Here is a 15,082-nt window from a genome sequence, read left to right on the forward strand (position 1 = left end):
CGCGGTGGCTCAAGCCTGTAATCCCAGCACTTTGAGAGGCCGAGACGGGCGGATCACGAGGTCAGGAGATCCAGACCATCCTGGCTAAAACGGTGAAACCCCTGTCTCTACTGAAAAAAAAATACAAAAAAGTAGCCGGGCGAGGTGGCGGGCGCCTGTAGTCCCAGCTACTCGGGAGGCTGAGGCAGGAGAATGGCGTAAACCGGGGAGGCGGAGTTTGCAGTGAGCTGAGATCCCGCCACTGCACTCTAGCCTGGGCGACAGAGCAAGACTCTGTCTCAAAAAAAAAAACAAGCAGTAATCTTTAAGAGTTCAAATTAGTGTAAGATAGAAAGGACTACAAAACAATCTGATTTTTCAGTTGTAATTAAAGTGCTCCTTTTCTTATTTTAAGTAAAATAAAATTAATAATCAGTCACTGGCAACAATCATTATTAAGAGGTCTTTTAGGGCAAAATTTAATAGTACAAAGAGGTTTACAAAAATAGATCGATGTTATTTTGAGGAATAATGTAATTTTTTTCTCAATTCAGTTTTGATAAATTATACCTAATCATAGAAAAATGATCCCAATTCGAACTTGATATAAAAAAAAAAAGGAGAGATGAAATTAACTCAGCTAGGTAACAGATCTGGCAAAATATAAGAATGAAAAAAATTGTACGCAGGGCACTTATTTCATATCCAGAGGTAAAAACATTTTCAATTGGTAGCCTATCTTCTTCCTGTAAGCAATCACAGATTCTAAGTTGATCATGCAGTACAAAGACACAGCAGTCAAAACCTTCTGTTTGATGCAACACACAAAGTTGTTTGTTTCCTTATTAAAATGCGAACTGGTTGTCTATTTTTCTTTATCCCATTTATTCGTATTCACAAATTAACAAATAGCGTCAACAATTATTGTAGGTGAAGTGGGGTATTGCTGGATCAAAGGCTCTATAAGACGTCTTTACTGACTGAATCTGAAGGTTTATTGAGTTCAACCCTCACACCTTTTCACCTGTTAAGATATTTTACTTTAGCTCGTGCTTTCTCATGTGCATCAAAATACCAGTTATTGCGTACCTTGTTGTACTTCATGAGGGTTGCGACGGTCAGACCAGAAAAACAGCAGTCTATCAAAGTTGGGTTCAATGTTAGCAAACTAGGCTTTGCCTCCGTGACCGAGGACACCCTCGCTGCCCTGGCACACTAACTTGTACTTCTTCCAGTCCTGAGGCTGGTGCTCCTTGCAGCAGTAGGAAGGGCGGCTGTAGAGCAGCAGGTTCTCCATCTTCCCCCACAGCTCGCAGTACCGCCAGTCTCGTTCGGCTCGCGGGCCCGCAGCTGTCATTGGCCATGGCGAAGGCAGCTGAGCAGGAGAGGTGGCGGCCCGACGGCCTCGTCCGAGGCTGGGGAGCGGGGAGAGAGATAGGGGCCGTTACTGCGCCATGTACCTGCTACCCTTGGCTCAGGGAGGCCGGCACCCAGCGCCCTCGGCCCAGCCGCTTCCGAGTCCTAGGCTCCCGCGCAGCGCCGGCGGCGGCCTCAGCGCCTCATCGCCACCGTGGGTTGAGAGAACGCGGCCTGCGCGGCGAACCGCAACCTGGGCTTGGGCGCGCGGGCCTGGGGTGCGCAAGACCGGTCCCCTCGGCCACCTCAGCGTCCCAGGCGGTCCGGCCCAGGCTGTGGAGGAGTGCAGGGCAAGCAAGCGCAGCTCGCTCCACGCATTCTGCACGTACACACCAGGGCCCCGCTGCGATCAGGGCGTGCGGCGCACGTGGGCCAACACTGCTACTTTCTTACCACCCTTGTGGACAGGCTGGAGTTCTACTTTGGGGCTGTGCTTCAACTCTTCCTCTGGTTCTGGCTATGAACTTCTTCACTATTGCCTGAAACAGGCAGTTCTGTCTGTGCTTGCTTCGGACGGATGTTTAGAGAACTCAGTACTGATCCTGAGGGCTCCTTCTCCTTTGAGAGCACATCCTGTCCCTCCTCAAGGGGTGGAAGTGGTCAAAATTCTGTAGGGACTAAAACTTAAACATCCCAAACATAAAAAAGCAGAGGAAAGGCTGGGCGTAGTGGCTCATGCCTGTAATCCCAACACTTTGGGAGGCCAAAGCGGGTGGATCACAAGGAGTTTGAGGCCAGCCTGGCCAATATGGTGAAACTCTGTCTCTACAAAAATACAAAAATTAGCCGGGCGTGGTGGTGGGCGCCTGTAGTCCCAACTACTTGGGAGGCTGTGGCAGGAGAATGGTGTGAACCCAGGAGGTGGAGGTTGCAGTGACCCGAGATCACACCACTGCACTCCAGCCTGGGTGACAGAGCCAGACTCCATCTCCAAAAAAAAAAAAAAAAAAAAAAAAGCAGAGGAAAAAGCCAGTCTTATGCAAAAACCTGCAACAGCAGTAAAGAGGGTGAACATGTGGAAGGCTTTATGGAGATAAAGCCATGGACCACCGCATCCTGGCCACCCAGCTCTCTGGGGACTGCTCCTACCTGCCTTGCCAACCCCTAGGCAAAAAAACATAGGATAATTCAGGTGTTTTGCAATAGGCTCAATAATGTCGATAAAGGCCACTGAAGCCGCTTGCCTCTAGCTGGCTGCTGCAGAATGAGAGCTGTTCTCCAAAAAGAGATCCCTGTCATATGTGCTCCTCCCTGATCAGAGTGAGGCTCATGCCATTTTAAGCAATTTTCTTATTTAATGGCAGGGACGGACACTCAGAGCAGCCAGTGTTGTGCATTCTCTGAAGAGTCAGCCTCAACTTGGAAGGAAAGTTGCAGCTACCATGACCACGAAATAAGCAAATTCCAGTTTAACACAAATAGTGAAGTACTACACATCGCCCACACTGCTAGCAACCCAAGGCAGCTCTGCCTCTCACATACCTCTATTTTAACTGCTCAGAACTATGTTTTTATATTTCACCTCCAGCCTCTGTCTTCCAGGTTCTTTCTGCAAGTCTTTCACCAGGGCCACTGCCTCCTCTCCACTCTCTGGATGCTGCTGTGGGACCCAGACCTGGATCTCCTGGGGAAGGACAGTCAGCAACTGTTCTAGGACCAGCAACTCCAGGATCTGCTCTTTTGTACTTCTCTAGCCTTAGCCACTGACAACAGAGCTTCCGGAGCTGGAGGAGGGCCTCTCGGGGTCCTGATGCTTCTTGGTAATGGAAATGCCAAAAGCTCTGGCAGGATGTCTCCGGTCCAGAGTAATTCCCTTGAAGGGAAATTTCCTGCTCCCAGTGAGAATCTTCTTCCAGTTTAACTGTTTGGAGATCTTGTACTGAAGGAGTCTGGATTTGTTGGTCCACAGCTACAGCCATTGTTCAGGTCAGAGAAGAGCCTTGCAACTGCACTCTGAAGCTCAAACATCTTCTATCACCTCACTGGGAAACCATCTCAGAACTCCCACTTAGAAGCCACTAAATGGAACTTCTCTTGAAATTCTAGAGTCAAGAGACATACATTACAAAGTGAACTCTAGTAAAAATCTCAAGTGTTAGCCCAGCCGGCTTGAGGTGAAGAAGAGAGCCTTCCTGTCCCCGCCCTGCTGCATGCCCTGGTGCCTGTGGAGTCACTGGTGGGGTGGCAGTTCCCCAAGTTTGATAAGAGGAGTCAAGGGCTAGTGATCTGGTTGAAAAGTAGAGGAGCTTGAAGCTGTGTTTGCATAGCAATTAATTTAAAGCTGAGAAAACGCCAATTATCCACTGACGAATGTGGGTGGGCTGACGGAGATTATATATGCGACAATACACTGCCCACCTTCCCAAGCCACTGGTCTTCAGAACTACAGGGTGTTGCATAGCAAATGTCTAGTACCAGTCAGACTCACACAGGTAGTCGCACCTTGAAGAGCAGCTTCGGGGTGGAGCCGTCTCTAAATGTCAGCGATTCAAATACTCCAACCGCTCAACTACCCTCGCCTCTGGCTGGATTCTCAGCCTTGGGCGCACCGTTCAGGATTTCTCAGCGCTGACATCCTAATTCTAGCCCAGACTGGGACATTTACCCTGGTTAAGGTTGCAAGCTTTAAGAGAAAGGATAATAAACATAGACTCACGGGATAGTACAGTTGGAGAGTTAAGAGATACTCTGGCTTGAACTCCCTTAAGAGCTGAGGCAATCATGGCTTAGAGACCTCAAGGGACTTGTTCAAGGTCACGTAGCTGGTTTAAGGCAGGAAAATGAACAGTGGCTCAATCCTTCGACTGCAGACTGGGTGACTTACACTGGAAGGTTACTCTGCTCCGCGGGCGACTTTCTCTGCAATCTTTACGGGGCAAACGCGGGCCCCGCGACCAGGGGCGCCTCGGCGGCTACAGGGCCAGCGTCGTCCCTCCAGGCTCAGCGGGCAGCGGGAATAGGGCGCCACCAGCACAAGGGGCGTATCCTGCCTCCGGGTCAGATCGCGGGGACTCGGGGCCAGGGCTGGAGGCCGCCGGACCCTGGCTCGAGGCCCAGGCCCGAGATGAGAGCTACTCCCGCCCGCCGAGGCCCTAAGAATACGGACGACTCGGCCCCCGTGACATGTTCTCCGCGGGGACGCAACGTTCCCACACGACACTAAGGCCCTAAACACGGATATTGGGATAACCACTGAGCAGCGGAAGCGGAAAGACTCCGTGTTCTCCGGAACTACATTTCTCAGAGGCCGCCGCCCGAAGACAAACAGCAGCATTAACCAATAAAATGTGAGGATACCTCAGGCGCCTATTCGTTTCAGACGAATCATTGATGACAGGTGGGACTTTTCTAACAAGCCGGATAAGTGGGGCGGAGTCGCGAACCGCAGCCACAACTCGGGCACCTGGGGAGGGTCTGGGTCCTGCCTTCCAGGGGAAGTGGAGCCCTCTCGCCCTGCGCGGCCCTGGTGGTAATGAGCGAGAGGGTCTTTACAAAGTTTTTTGTTTTGTTTTGTTTTGTTTTGTTTTTATTTTTTGAGACGGAGTCTGGCTCTGTCGCGCAGGCTAGAGTGCAGTGGCGCGATCTCGGCTCACTGCAACCTCCGCTTCCCGGGTTCAAGCAATTCTCTGCTTCAGCCTCTTGAGTAGCTGGGATTACAAGGCGCCCGCCACCACTCCCGGCTTTTGTGTTTTTAGTAGAGATGGGGTTGCACTGTTTTGGCCGGGCTGGTCTTGAGCTCCTGACCTCGTGACCCACCCGCCTTGGCCTCCCAAAGTGCTGGAATTACAGGCGTGAGACCCCGCGCCCGGCCCTTCTTTTGTTTTTAATGGAGACGAGGTCTATGTTGCCCAGGCTGGTTTTGAACTCCTGGGCCTCCCAAAGTGCTGGGATTATAGGCATGAGCTGCCACGCCGGTTTATAAAGTATTTTCACTTAGGGCCGAGGGCAGCTGTTTAACCACGTTAGTCCATATTTATCCCTACTATACGGCTGAATAAATCGAGACAGCTTGGGACTGAGGATGCTCCTATGAAGCTGGGACTCCAGTTAAGGTTTTCTGCCACTTAAAGCGCTTTTCTCTGGCATGGTTGGTAGCTGTGGTAATGCTTTACCACTCTGTTCCTCCCCATCACCTACCACACACACAATTCCTCATCTCCTGCTTGCACGGTCCTGGGTTATTCAAGATTCATACCATTGACTCTCATTCAACAGGTGGGGAACAATTTGGGCAAAGCACCAGGCCGTGAGTGTGCTGTGGTGGGAGAAAAAAAAGGGAGACACTCCTTCCTCTTAAGGAATGCAATCCAGCGGTGGGTGCATTTTCTAAAACGCTGCCACCGAGTTATGTGCAACCCAAATAACTCCAATGCAGTGCTATTAACAAATGCTTCGCTAAATGCTACGTGCTAAATGGAGGTGTGTTCAAAGGAAATGACTTGATAGAAATACCAAGGACGCACCAGGTGCAGTGGCTCATGCCTGTAATCCGGGCACTTTGGGAGGCCAAGGCGGGCGGGTCACTTGAGGTCAGGAGTTTGAGACCAGCCTGGCCAACATGGTGAAACCCCAAATCTAGTAAAAATACAAAAAAATTAGCCTGGTGTAGTGGTGGGCGCCTATAATCCCAGCTACTCAGGAGGCTGAAGCAGGAGAACCGCTTGAACCGGGGAGGCAGAGATTGCAGTGAGCTGAAATCATGCCACTGCACTCCAGCCTGGGTGACAGAGGGAGACTGTTTCAAAAAAAAGAAAAAAGAAAACAACAACAACAACAACAAAAAAAAAAAAACAAAAAAACAAGGAAGGGCTGGGAGAGCCCAGAATGGTGCAGCCTCAGGGAAAGGACCTACTTTACACATTTTATTGGGTTTGGTTCTGAGAAGGAATCCTGGAACCCTGCATTGTAGGTTTCACTTCCTGTTTAACAGATGAAAAGTCCAAATTGAGTGAAGGTGGGTGCTTGTCCTCACAGTAGGAGCAGCCTGTGGTTAGGTGAGGGAAGGTTAGGATGACAGGAAGGGCTTTCCAGAAAATCAGTTGCAAAGCTGGGCCATGGAAATTCCTTCTATCCCTCTTAACTTAGCGTCAACAAAAAGTCTCAGTGCAGACAAACCCACTGAGCTTAATTTGGGAGAAAAAGCCATGGAGAAGATCATTTAGAATGTACTTCCGAACTACATACCAAATGGGGTGCCTGCAAGGGGGTCGTTCTCCTTGTCTTTAGAAAAAGGGAATTGAGAAGAACATTTAGAATGAACCTCCGAACTACAATTAGGATCCTAAACATCTTCCTAGGAGAAAAAAAAAAGCAACAGCTCACAATAAACCAAGGACCATCAACCAAACGAGAGGTCCAGGGCTCAGGAGGACTTACTAGGAGGAGAAGCTGAAAGTTGGTGAGGCATTTATTTATTTATTTGTTTATGAGACAGGGTCTCTCTCTGTTGCCCAGGCTGGAGGACAGTGGCCTGATCATCGCTCACTGCAGCCCTGGCTTCCCTGGACTCAGGCAATCTTCCTGCCCCAACCTCCGAAGAGCTGGGACTATAGGCCCCCACCACCACGCCAGGCTAATTTTTGTATTTTTGTAGAGATGAGGTTTTCCCATGTTGCCAAGGCTGGTCTTGAACTCCTGGGCTCAAGTGATCTGCAGGGAGGGCTTTCAAGGACCCCTGTTGGTACCTTAGCTCCAAGTTCAGGCAACTCCTTCAGGGTTCTGGGTTCTCTCTGAGGCCTCGTGTGTTCAGTTGTCAAATTATTGTCAATGAAGAATCAAACTCTGTAAAATATTTCAAGAGATTTATTCTGAGCCAAATATGAGTGACCAATGACCCAAGACAGCATCAGTAGATCTTGAGAGCATGTGCCTGAGGTGGTAGGGCTCCAACTTGGTTTTAAACATTTTAGGGAGACAAAATAAGATATTAATCAGTGGCTGGGCATGATGGCTCATGCCTGTAATCCTAGCACTTTGGGAGGCCAAGGCAAGTGGATTGCTTGAGTTCAGGCATTTGAGACCAGCCTGGCCAACATGGTGAAACTCCATCTCTTAAAGAAAAGAAAACAAAAAAAAAAGGAAAAAAAGACATCAGTCAATACGTGTAAGATGTACATTGGTTCAGTCTGGAAAGGCAGGACAACTGGAAGCCAGGGCTTTCAGGTCATAGAGTCAAAGATTTTCTGATTAGCAATTGATTGAGTTATTTAAAGACCTGGAATCATTAAAAAGAAAAAAAAGGCCAGGCGTGGTGGCTTACACCTGTAATCCCAGCACTTTGGGAAGCTGAGGCAGGCAGATCACCTGAGGTCAGGAGTTTGAGACCAGCCTGACAAATATGGTGAAACCCCGTCTCTACTAAAAATACAAAAAAAAATAGCTGGGCTTGGTGATGCATGCGTGTAATTCCAGCAACTCCGGGAGGCTGAGGCAGGAAAATCATTTGAACCCGAGAGGCAGAGGTTGCAGTAAGCCGAGATTGCACCACTGCACTCCAGCCTGGGCGACAAAGCGAGACTCCATCTCCAAAAAAAAAAAAAGGACCTGGAATCATTAAAAAGGAATGTCTGGATTAAGATAAGGGGTTGTGAAGGCCAAGTAGCAGGCTTCAGAGGTCTTATCAGACCAAAAATAGGTGCCAGACTCTTAAGTTATTTCTCTCCTGGATCAGGGAAGATAATTGGAAAGGAATGGGGATTCTCTACAGAATGTAGATTTTCCCCACAAGGGACAGCTTTGCAGAGGCATTTAAAAATGTGTCAAGGAAATCTAATTTTTTGTTTTGTTTTGTTTTGAGACAGAGTCTTGCTCTGTCACCCAGTCTGGAGTGCAGTGGTGCAATCTCAGATTACTGTAACCTCTGCCTCCTGGGTTCAAGCAATTCTCCTGCCTCAGCCTCCCTAGTAACTGGGGTTACAGGTGCATGCCACCATGTGGGCTAATTTTTTTTTTTTTGTATTTTTAGTAGAAACAGGGTTTCCCCATGTTGGTCAGGCTGGTCTCAAACTCCTGACCTCAGGTGATCTGCCCGCTTCGATCTCTCAAAGTGCTGGAATTACAGGTGTGAGCCACCATGCCTGGCAGTCACGGAAATCTAATTTGGAGTAAAATTCTTCAATTTCTTTCAGGGCCTGCTATCTGTCATGTGCTGTTATACCAGAGTCAGCCTGGAATTTGGTGTCTTATTGCTACAAAGAATCTACCTTGTCAGTCTTAAGATCTGTTTTAATGTGAATGCTGGTCAGCTGTGCCTGAATTACAGCAGGGAGAGGGGTATGATGAGGCATGTCCGACCTCTCTTCCCATCATGGCCTGAACTAGCTTTTCGGATTAACTTTGGAATGCCCTTAGCTGATGAGAGGGGGTCCATCAATCGGTTGGGGGGCTTCAAATTTTATTTTTGGTTTAGACTAGGAACAGGAATTCTGAGAAGGCTAACGTGGAAACTCAGGCCAGCACTCTTGGCCTGCACAGACATCTGCCTTTTTTTTTTTTTTTTTTGAGATGGAGTCTTACTCTGTCACCCTGGCTGGAGTGCAGTGGTGCAGTCTCAGCTCACCACAACCTTCGCCTCCTGGGTTCAAGTGATTCTCCTGCCTCAGCCTCCCGTGTAGCCGGGATTACAGGCACGCACCATCACACCTGGCTAATTTTTGTATTTTTAGTAGAGATGAGGTTTCACCATGTTGGCCAAGGTAGTCTCAACCTCGTGATCTGCCCATCTCAGCCTCCCAAAGTACTGGGATTACAGGTGTAAGCCATCACGCCGGGCCCACATCTACCTTTCAAACCATCCCCTGGACCAGTCTAGAAATTCCAGAGCTATGTCAGGGACTGGGGATAAGGGGCAAAGGAGAGGGCCTTGGGTTCCCACCTTCCAGTCACCAGGGCAGCTCTGCTTTTACACGTTTTACATCACCTGTGAGCTATGAGGGACCCGGGCAAAGTATTTCATTGGCATGAGATCCTCCTCCCAGCAATTCCCCCACAGCTGCCTCTGGGCCTGTGAATGAATGGAAAAGTCTCAGAGTTTCGTCACCAGGAAGAGTGAGCAGGAGGGGGTCAAGAGGCAAATGGGCCATGGAACCACTTGCTCAGAAACCAGAAGCATGAGCTCAACGGCACCAACAAAGGGGTGGAAAGTCAAAGGAAATTAACCACAGGCCCTTCCTCTCCACCAGGCTCTAAAACCTTCTGCTTTCAAAAATCTCATCATCACCCACACAATTCTACTTCCATTTCCCCTATGGCTGTGGGATATTTTATCAAGAGGGTGAAAAAAGTAAAAGTACAAAAGTGAGTATTTTGTCCAAAGATCTGAAATAGCTTAACAGGGCCAGGGAGCAGGGAGGCTAGAACGGCCCTCCATTTGACAATCTCCAAGGCCGTCTGTGAGAGACTATGGATACAGCAAGCCCAGGACATGGGGTCACTGCTGAACTTTCTGGTTATGAGACAGGACCCCCTTCAGGGATAAAGGCCCAGGAAAGACGATAACAAGTCACACACAAGGAATGACCAATTACAGTTGTGGATTGTCCTGATACTAGCTAGAGAGAAGACTAAACATTGTAGCTAATATATCTTTTTTTTTTTTTCTTTTTTTGAGGTGGAGTCTTTGCTCTGTCGCTTGGGCTGGAGTGCAGTGACACCATCTCAAGTCACTACAACCTCTGCCTCCCAAGTTCAAGCGATCCTCCTGCCTCAGCCTCCTGAGTAGCTGGGAGTAACAGGTGCACGCCACCATGCTCAGCTATTTTTTTGTATTTTTAGTAGAGATGGGGTTTCCCCATGTTGGTCAGGCTGCTCTCGAATTCCTCACCTCAAGTGATCCGCCCACTTCGGCCTCCCAAATTCTGAGATTACAGGAGTGAGCCCACCGTGCCCGGCCCAATAACAATTTAAAACAAAGGGAACTGTCTCTGGATATAGTTATATGGATTCACTGTATTAAAGGATAAGAGTAAGATAAAGTCTCTGAGGGTTCACTGCTTGTCCAAACAGAAAAAAAAAAGATTTTGAGCTGAGAGTGGTTGCTCATGCCTGTTATCCCAGCACTTTGGGAAGCCAAGGTGGGAGGATCGCTTGAGTCCAGAAGTTTGAAACCAGCCTGGGCAACATAGCGAGAGACCCTGTCTCTATTAAAAAAAAAAAAAAAAAAAAAAGACTGGGTGCAGCGGCTCAAACCTGTAATCTCAGCACTTTGGGAGGCTGAGGCAAGTGGTGGATTGCTTGAGCCCAGGAGTTCAAGACCAGCCTGGGCAACATAGTGAGATCCTGTCTCTATTAAAAAAAAAAAAAAAATTGTGTACTACAGATTCGGCTGCAATATGCAGGGTTTTCCATGGGCTTTTGATTATCTGTGACATTTCAAAACTATAAGTTGTTTCATTAGAATATTGGTGGGTTGGTGTTTACAAATGTCTTTGTCTGTGTGCATAGCTTACATAGGTAAATACTGAGAGGGCACTGAAAGAAAAACTAACATTTCTCATCTGACCAAAGGAAAGCGTAGGAAACCTAATCCACTATCCAGGCCAGAATCATGGGCTCCATCAGTCTCTTGCATTTCTTTTTTCTTTTTTTTTTAGATGGAGTTTTGCTCTTGTTGCCCAGGCTGGAGTGCAATGGCGGCGTGATCTTGGCTCACCGCAGTCTCTGCCTCCTGGGTTCAAGCAATTCTCCTGCCTCAGCCTCTCGAGTAGCTGGGATTACAGGCATGCGCCACCATGCCTGGCTAATTTTGTACTTTTAGTAGAGACAGGGTGTCGCCATGTTAGCCAGGCTGGTCTTGAACTCCCAACCTCAGGTAATCTGCCCACTTTGGCCTCCCAAAGTGCTGGGATTACAGTCGTGAGCCACCACGCCCAGCCTGCTTCTTGCATTTCTTTCTATGAAGAGAACCAATTGGCAAATATTTCCTCAGTTCCCATCACAAGCACTGAGCTGGGTACTAGAGCTGGAGGTTCCTGGAGCTGGGAACCTCAGGATGGGTATGAACATAAAAAATGGAAGGGAGGGAGGGGGCAGGATGAAGTAGGGAGGACGTGTAACAGATCAATGTAACGAGAGTCACGGCACTGAGCTGGAGAGTGCAGGGACCCACAGGCAGGGTCAGGTCTGCCAGAGAAGTGCAGGGAGGAGGCCTCCTGGAGGAGGTGATGCCCAAGCTGCATCTTCAAAAATGGGCAGGTGGGCACTGGCAAACATGGAGGCCCGGCATTCCAGAAAAGGGAGCAGGGTGAGCAGGGGCACTGAAGCAAGGCTCAGCTGTACATAGTGATGGGGAGCTGCCTCGGGATGAGGATGGTCAAGGGCACAGAGGTGTGATGACCAGGGCAAGGTAAGGAATGAATGTGATGAGGTTCCACAGAGGTTCCCCATGGGAAGGCCTCATCTGCTGTTGAGGAGTGTGACCTTTCTGTAGCTGATGGGGAGCCCCTCAGGGCTTAAGCTAGGTGGTGGCTGGCTCAGTTCTGCTGTGAAAGAATGCTCACTCTGGCTGCAACGTGGAGAGGCAGGCACAGGGAGGTGGAGGTTTCTATGAAGCTGAAAGACAGGAGGATCGCTTGAACCCGAGAGGTAGAGTTTGCAGTGACCTGAGATGGTGCCATTACACTCCAGCCTGGGCGACAGAGCAAAGACTCTGTCTCAAAAAAAAAAAAGAAAGTATATTAGCTAAAATGTTTAGGCTTCTCTCTAGCTAGTATCAGGACCATCCACAACTGTAATTGGTCATTCCTTGCGTGTGACTTGTTATCGTCCTTCCTGGCCCTTTATCCCTGAAGGGGGTCCTGTCTCATAACCAGAAAGTTCAGCAAAGATCCCATGTCCTGGGCTTGCTGTATCCATAGTCTCTCACAGACGGCCTTGGAGATTGTCAAATGGAGGGCCGTTCTAGCCTCCCTGCTCCCTGGCCCTGTTAAGCAATTTCAGATCTTTGGACAAAATTTCACTTTTGTCCTTTTTCCTTTTTCATCCTCTTGATAAAATATCCCACAGCCATAGGGGAAATAGAAGTAGAATTGCTGGAAAGCAACCAGGAAGGAAGTAGTGGTGGCGCATGCCTGTAATCCCAGCTACTCGAGAGGCTGAGGCAGGAAATGGAAGTAAAATTGCCAGGAAGCAACCAGGAAGGGCTGTGGCAGCTGCCAGGCAAAGGTCTGAACTCCGCCAGGGGCTTTGAGGCTGGGAATGCTGAGTAGGGCGGCAGAATGTGCACACTGTGACTCCCGAATGAATGGCTCTGAGGGAGGAAGGCGTCTTGGATGATCCCAGGTTTTGGGATTGAGTGAGGCAGGATGGGTGGCAGTGCTACTCACAAAGAGGAAAGGCAATAAGAGGCAGTCAGGGGACATGCTGAGTTTGAGATTCCAGGAACAACTTCAGTGGGTGAATAGGTGGCAGGAAGAAGAGAGACTTGAAATCAACACAGGAAAAAGCTGATGGGGCAAGGTCCTGATCATGGAGTAGTGGAGGGGAAGCCCCGGGTGGAGGTTACTATGAAGCTGAAAGCACAGCTCCAGGCTGAGGGTGGGGGTGAGGACTGAGGGAGCGCAGAGAGGTTTGTTAGCCTGGAGGTGGGAAACAGAGGGAGTTCACACCTGATGGGTGGAAGGTTCCCAGATGTGAGCTGAGCCTGGGAGCTGACATTCTGAGAATGGCCAAAGGGTACACAGCCATTGTGGGGACTGGGAAAAGGAAGTGACCAAAGTCAGGTAAAAGACTTGCTGACGTGGACTCCTGAGGGCCACGCTGAGGGTGAAGCGATTGTGGTTTTGGTTATCTTTTGCTTTTTTTTTTTTTTTTTCTTTTTCCTTTTGAAGACAGAGTCTTGCTCTGTCACCCAGGTTGGAGTGCAGTGGGGCGACCTGGGCTCACTGCAATCTCTGCCTCCCGGGTTCAAGCGATTCTTCTGCCTCAGCCTCCCAAGTAGCTGGAACTACAGGCGCCCGCCACTATGCCCAGCTACTTTTTGTATTTTTTGTAGAGGCAGGGTTTTGCCATGTTGCCCAGGGAGGTCTCGAACTCCTGAGCTCAGGCAATCCACCCACCTCAGCCTCCCAAAGTGTTGGGATTGCAGGTGTGAGCCACTGTGCCCAGCTCTTTTTACCATTTATTGTAGACTTTTTTTTTTTTTTTGAGATGGAGTCTTGCTCTGTCACCCAGGCTGGAGTGCAGTGGGGCATGATCTTGGCACAATACAACCTCTACCACCTGGGTTCAAGCGATTCTCCTGCCTTAGCCTCCCGAGTAGCTGGGACTACAGGCGCCCGCCACCACGTCTAATTTTTGTATTTTTAGTAGAGATGGGGTTTTGCCATGTGGGCCGGGCTGGTCTCGAGCTCCTGACCTCAAGTGATCCACCTGCCTCAGCCTCCCAAAGTGTTGGGATTATAGGCGCAAGCCACTGCACGCAGTCTTATTGTAGATTTTTGAGGCTTGTCTCCCTAACTCCCAGACTCAAGTGATCCTCCTGCCTTAGCCTTCCGAGTAGCTGAGATTTTAGGTGCACACCATGGCACCTGGCTTTATTGTCAATTTTTAATGGTCCCAAGGCCGCTATCATGATTTTAGAAACAGACTAAATGACAAAAGCTAGATCTCTAAAGACATGTACCCTTAAGGAGAAATATCCTGTTACAGAGACATAGGTGTAATTGAGTTGCAAGCAAAGATGTGGCAGAGGTAGAGCTCCCAAAACGATTGGACTTCTTGAAATGTTTTAGGGGCAAAGACACATCCTTCCAGCCAACACACAGCTACACAAAGGCTACTGTATCCTGCCCCCTTTGCCTCTGTGGACCCATGGAGACGTGGCAGGACCTGAAGTGATGGGCTCACAATCTTTATTTACTTTTAATTTGCAAAGCAACAACCTCAGACAACTCTCAACCTTTTGTGAACTGTTAATTTATCATTTCCCCATCAATGACCTGGTTCCAGCTTAATTCTGCAATTCCAGCTAATCTGGTTTCCCTTTTTTTTTTTTTTTCTCTAGAATATTTTGTGTTTCTACTAGGTAAGGAGGAGTTTAAAAAAAAAGTTTCAAAAAGCTTAATATAAACTCTTGAGACTTAAAAAAAGATCCAATATCAGGCCGGGTGCGGTGGCTCACGCCTGTAATCCCAGCACTTTGGGAGGCCAAGGCGGGCGGATCACAAAGTCAGGAGATCGAGACTACGGTGAAACCCCATCTCCACTAAAAATACAAAAAAAAAAATTAGCCGGGCGCGGTGGCGGGCACCTGTAGTCCCAGCTACTTAGGAGACTGAGGCAGGAGAATGGCGGGAACCCGGGAGGCGGAGCTTGCAGTGAGCCGAGATCGCGCCACTGCACTCCAGCCTGGGCTACAGAGCAAGGCTCTGTCTCCAAAAAAAAAAAAAAAAAAAAAAAAATCCAATATCTTCTACAACCCAAGTTCCTTTTACTAGTCAAATTCCAGAACTTAATGTCAGGTGGGAAACTATCCCATCTGTTCTCCCTTACTGCTAGGGCGGCTCCTGTATTTTCTCAGACAGATGAGAATCTTCCTTCTATTGGACAAATGATGGGACTTCACAACCTCTCCCTAGCACCTAGCACAGCGATGGTACCTAAGTCCTCAATGACTGCTGGCCAAGTTAGTGAAGGAATGGTACTAATGATGGGGATTTCACAGCATACTTGATTTTTTTTTCTTTTCTTT

The 15,082-nt window shown here is 48.7% G+C and overlaps 1 protein-coding gene across 1 annotated transcript; it reads right to left on the minus strand.

Moving 5' to 3' along the window:
- Positions 1 to 2,719: 2,719 nt before the first annotated feature.
- Positions 2,720 to 3,647, minus strand: LOC112628981 (putative SCAN domain-containing protein SCAND2P). Its single transcript, XM_025392364.1, is given in 2 exon segments — positions 2,720 to 3,080; positions 3,082 to 3,647. Coding segments are annotated over 2 exon segments (429 nt in total). The 5' UTR covers positions 3,315 to 3,647; the 3' UTR covers positions 2,720 to 2,884.
- Between the last annotated feature and the right edge of the window lie 11,435 nt (positions 3,648 to 15,082).

The sequence above is a fragment of the Theropithecus gelada genome, chromosome 7b (genome assembly GCF_003255815.1).
Source record: "Theropithecus gelada isolate Dixy chromosome 7b, Tgel_1.0, whole genome shotgun sequence".
In the NCBI taxonomy this organism is placed as follows: Eukaryota; Metazoa; Chordata; class Mammalia; order Primates; family Cercopithecidae; genus Theropithecus; species Theropithecus gelada.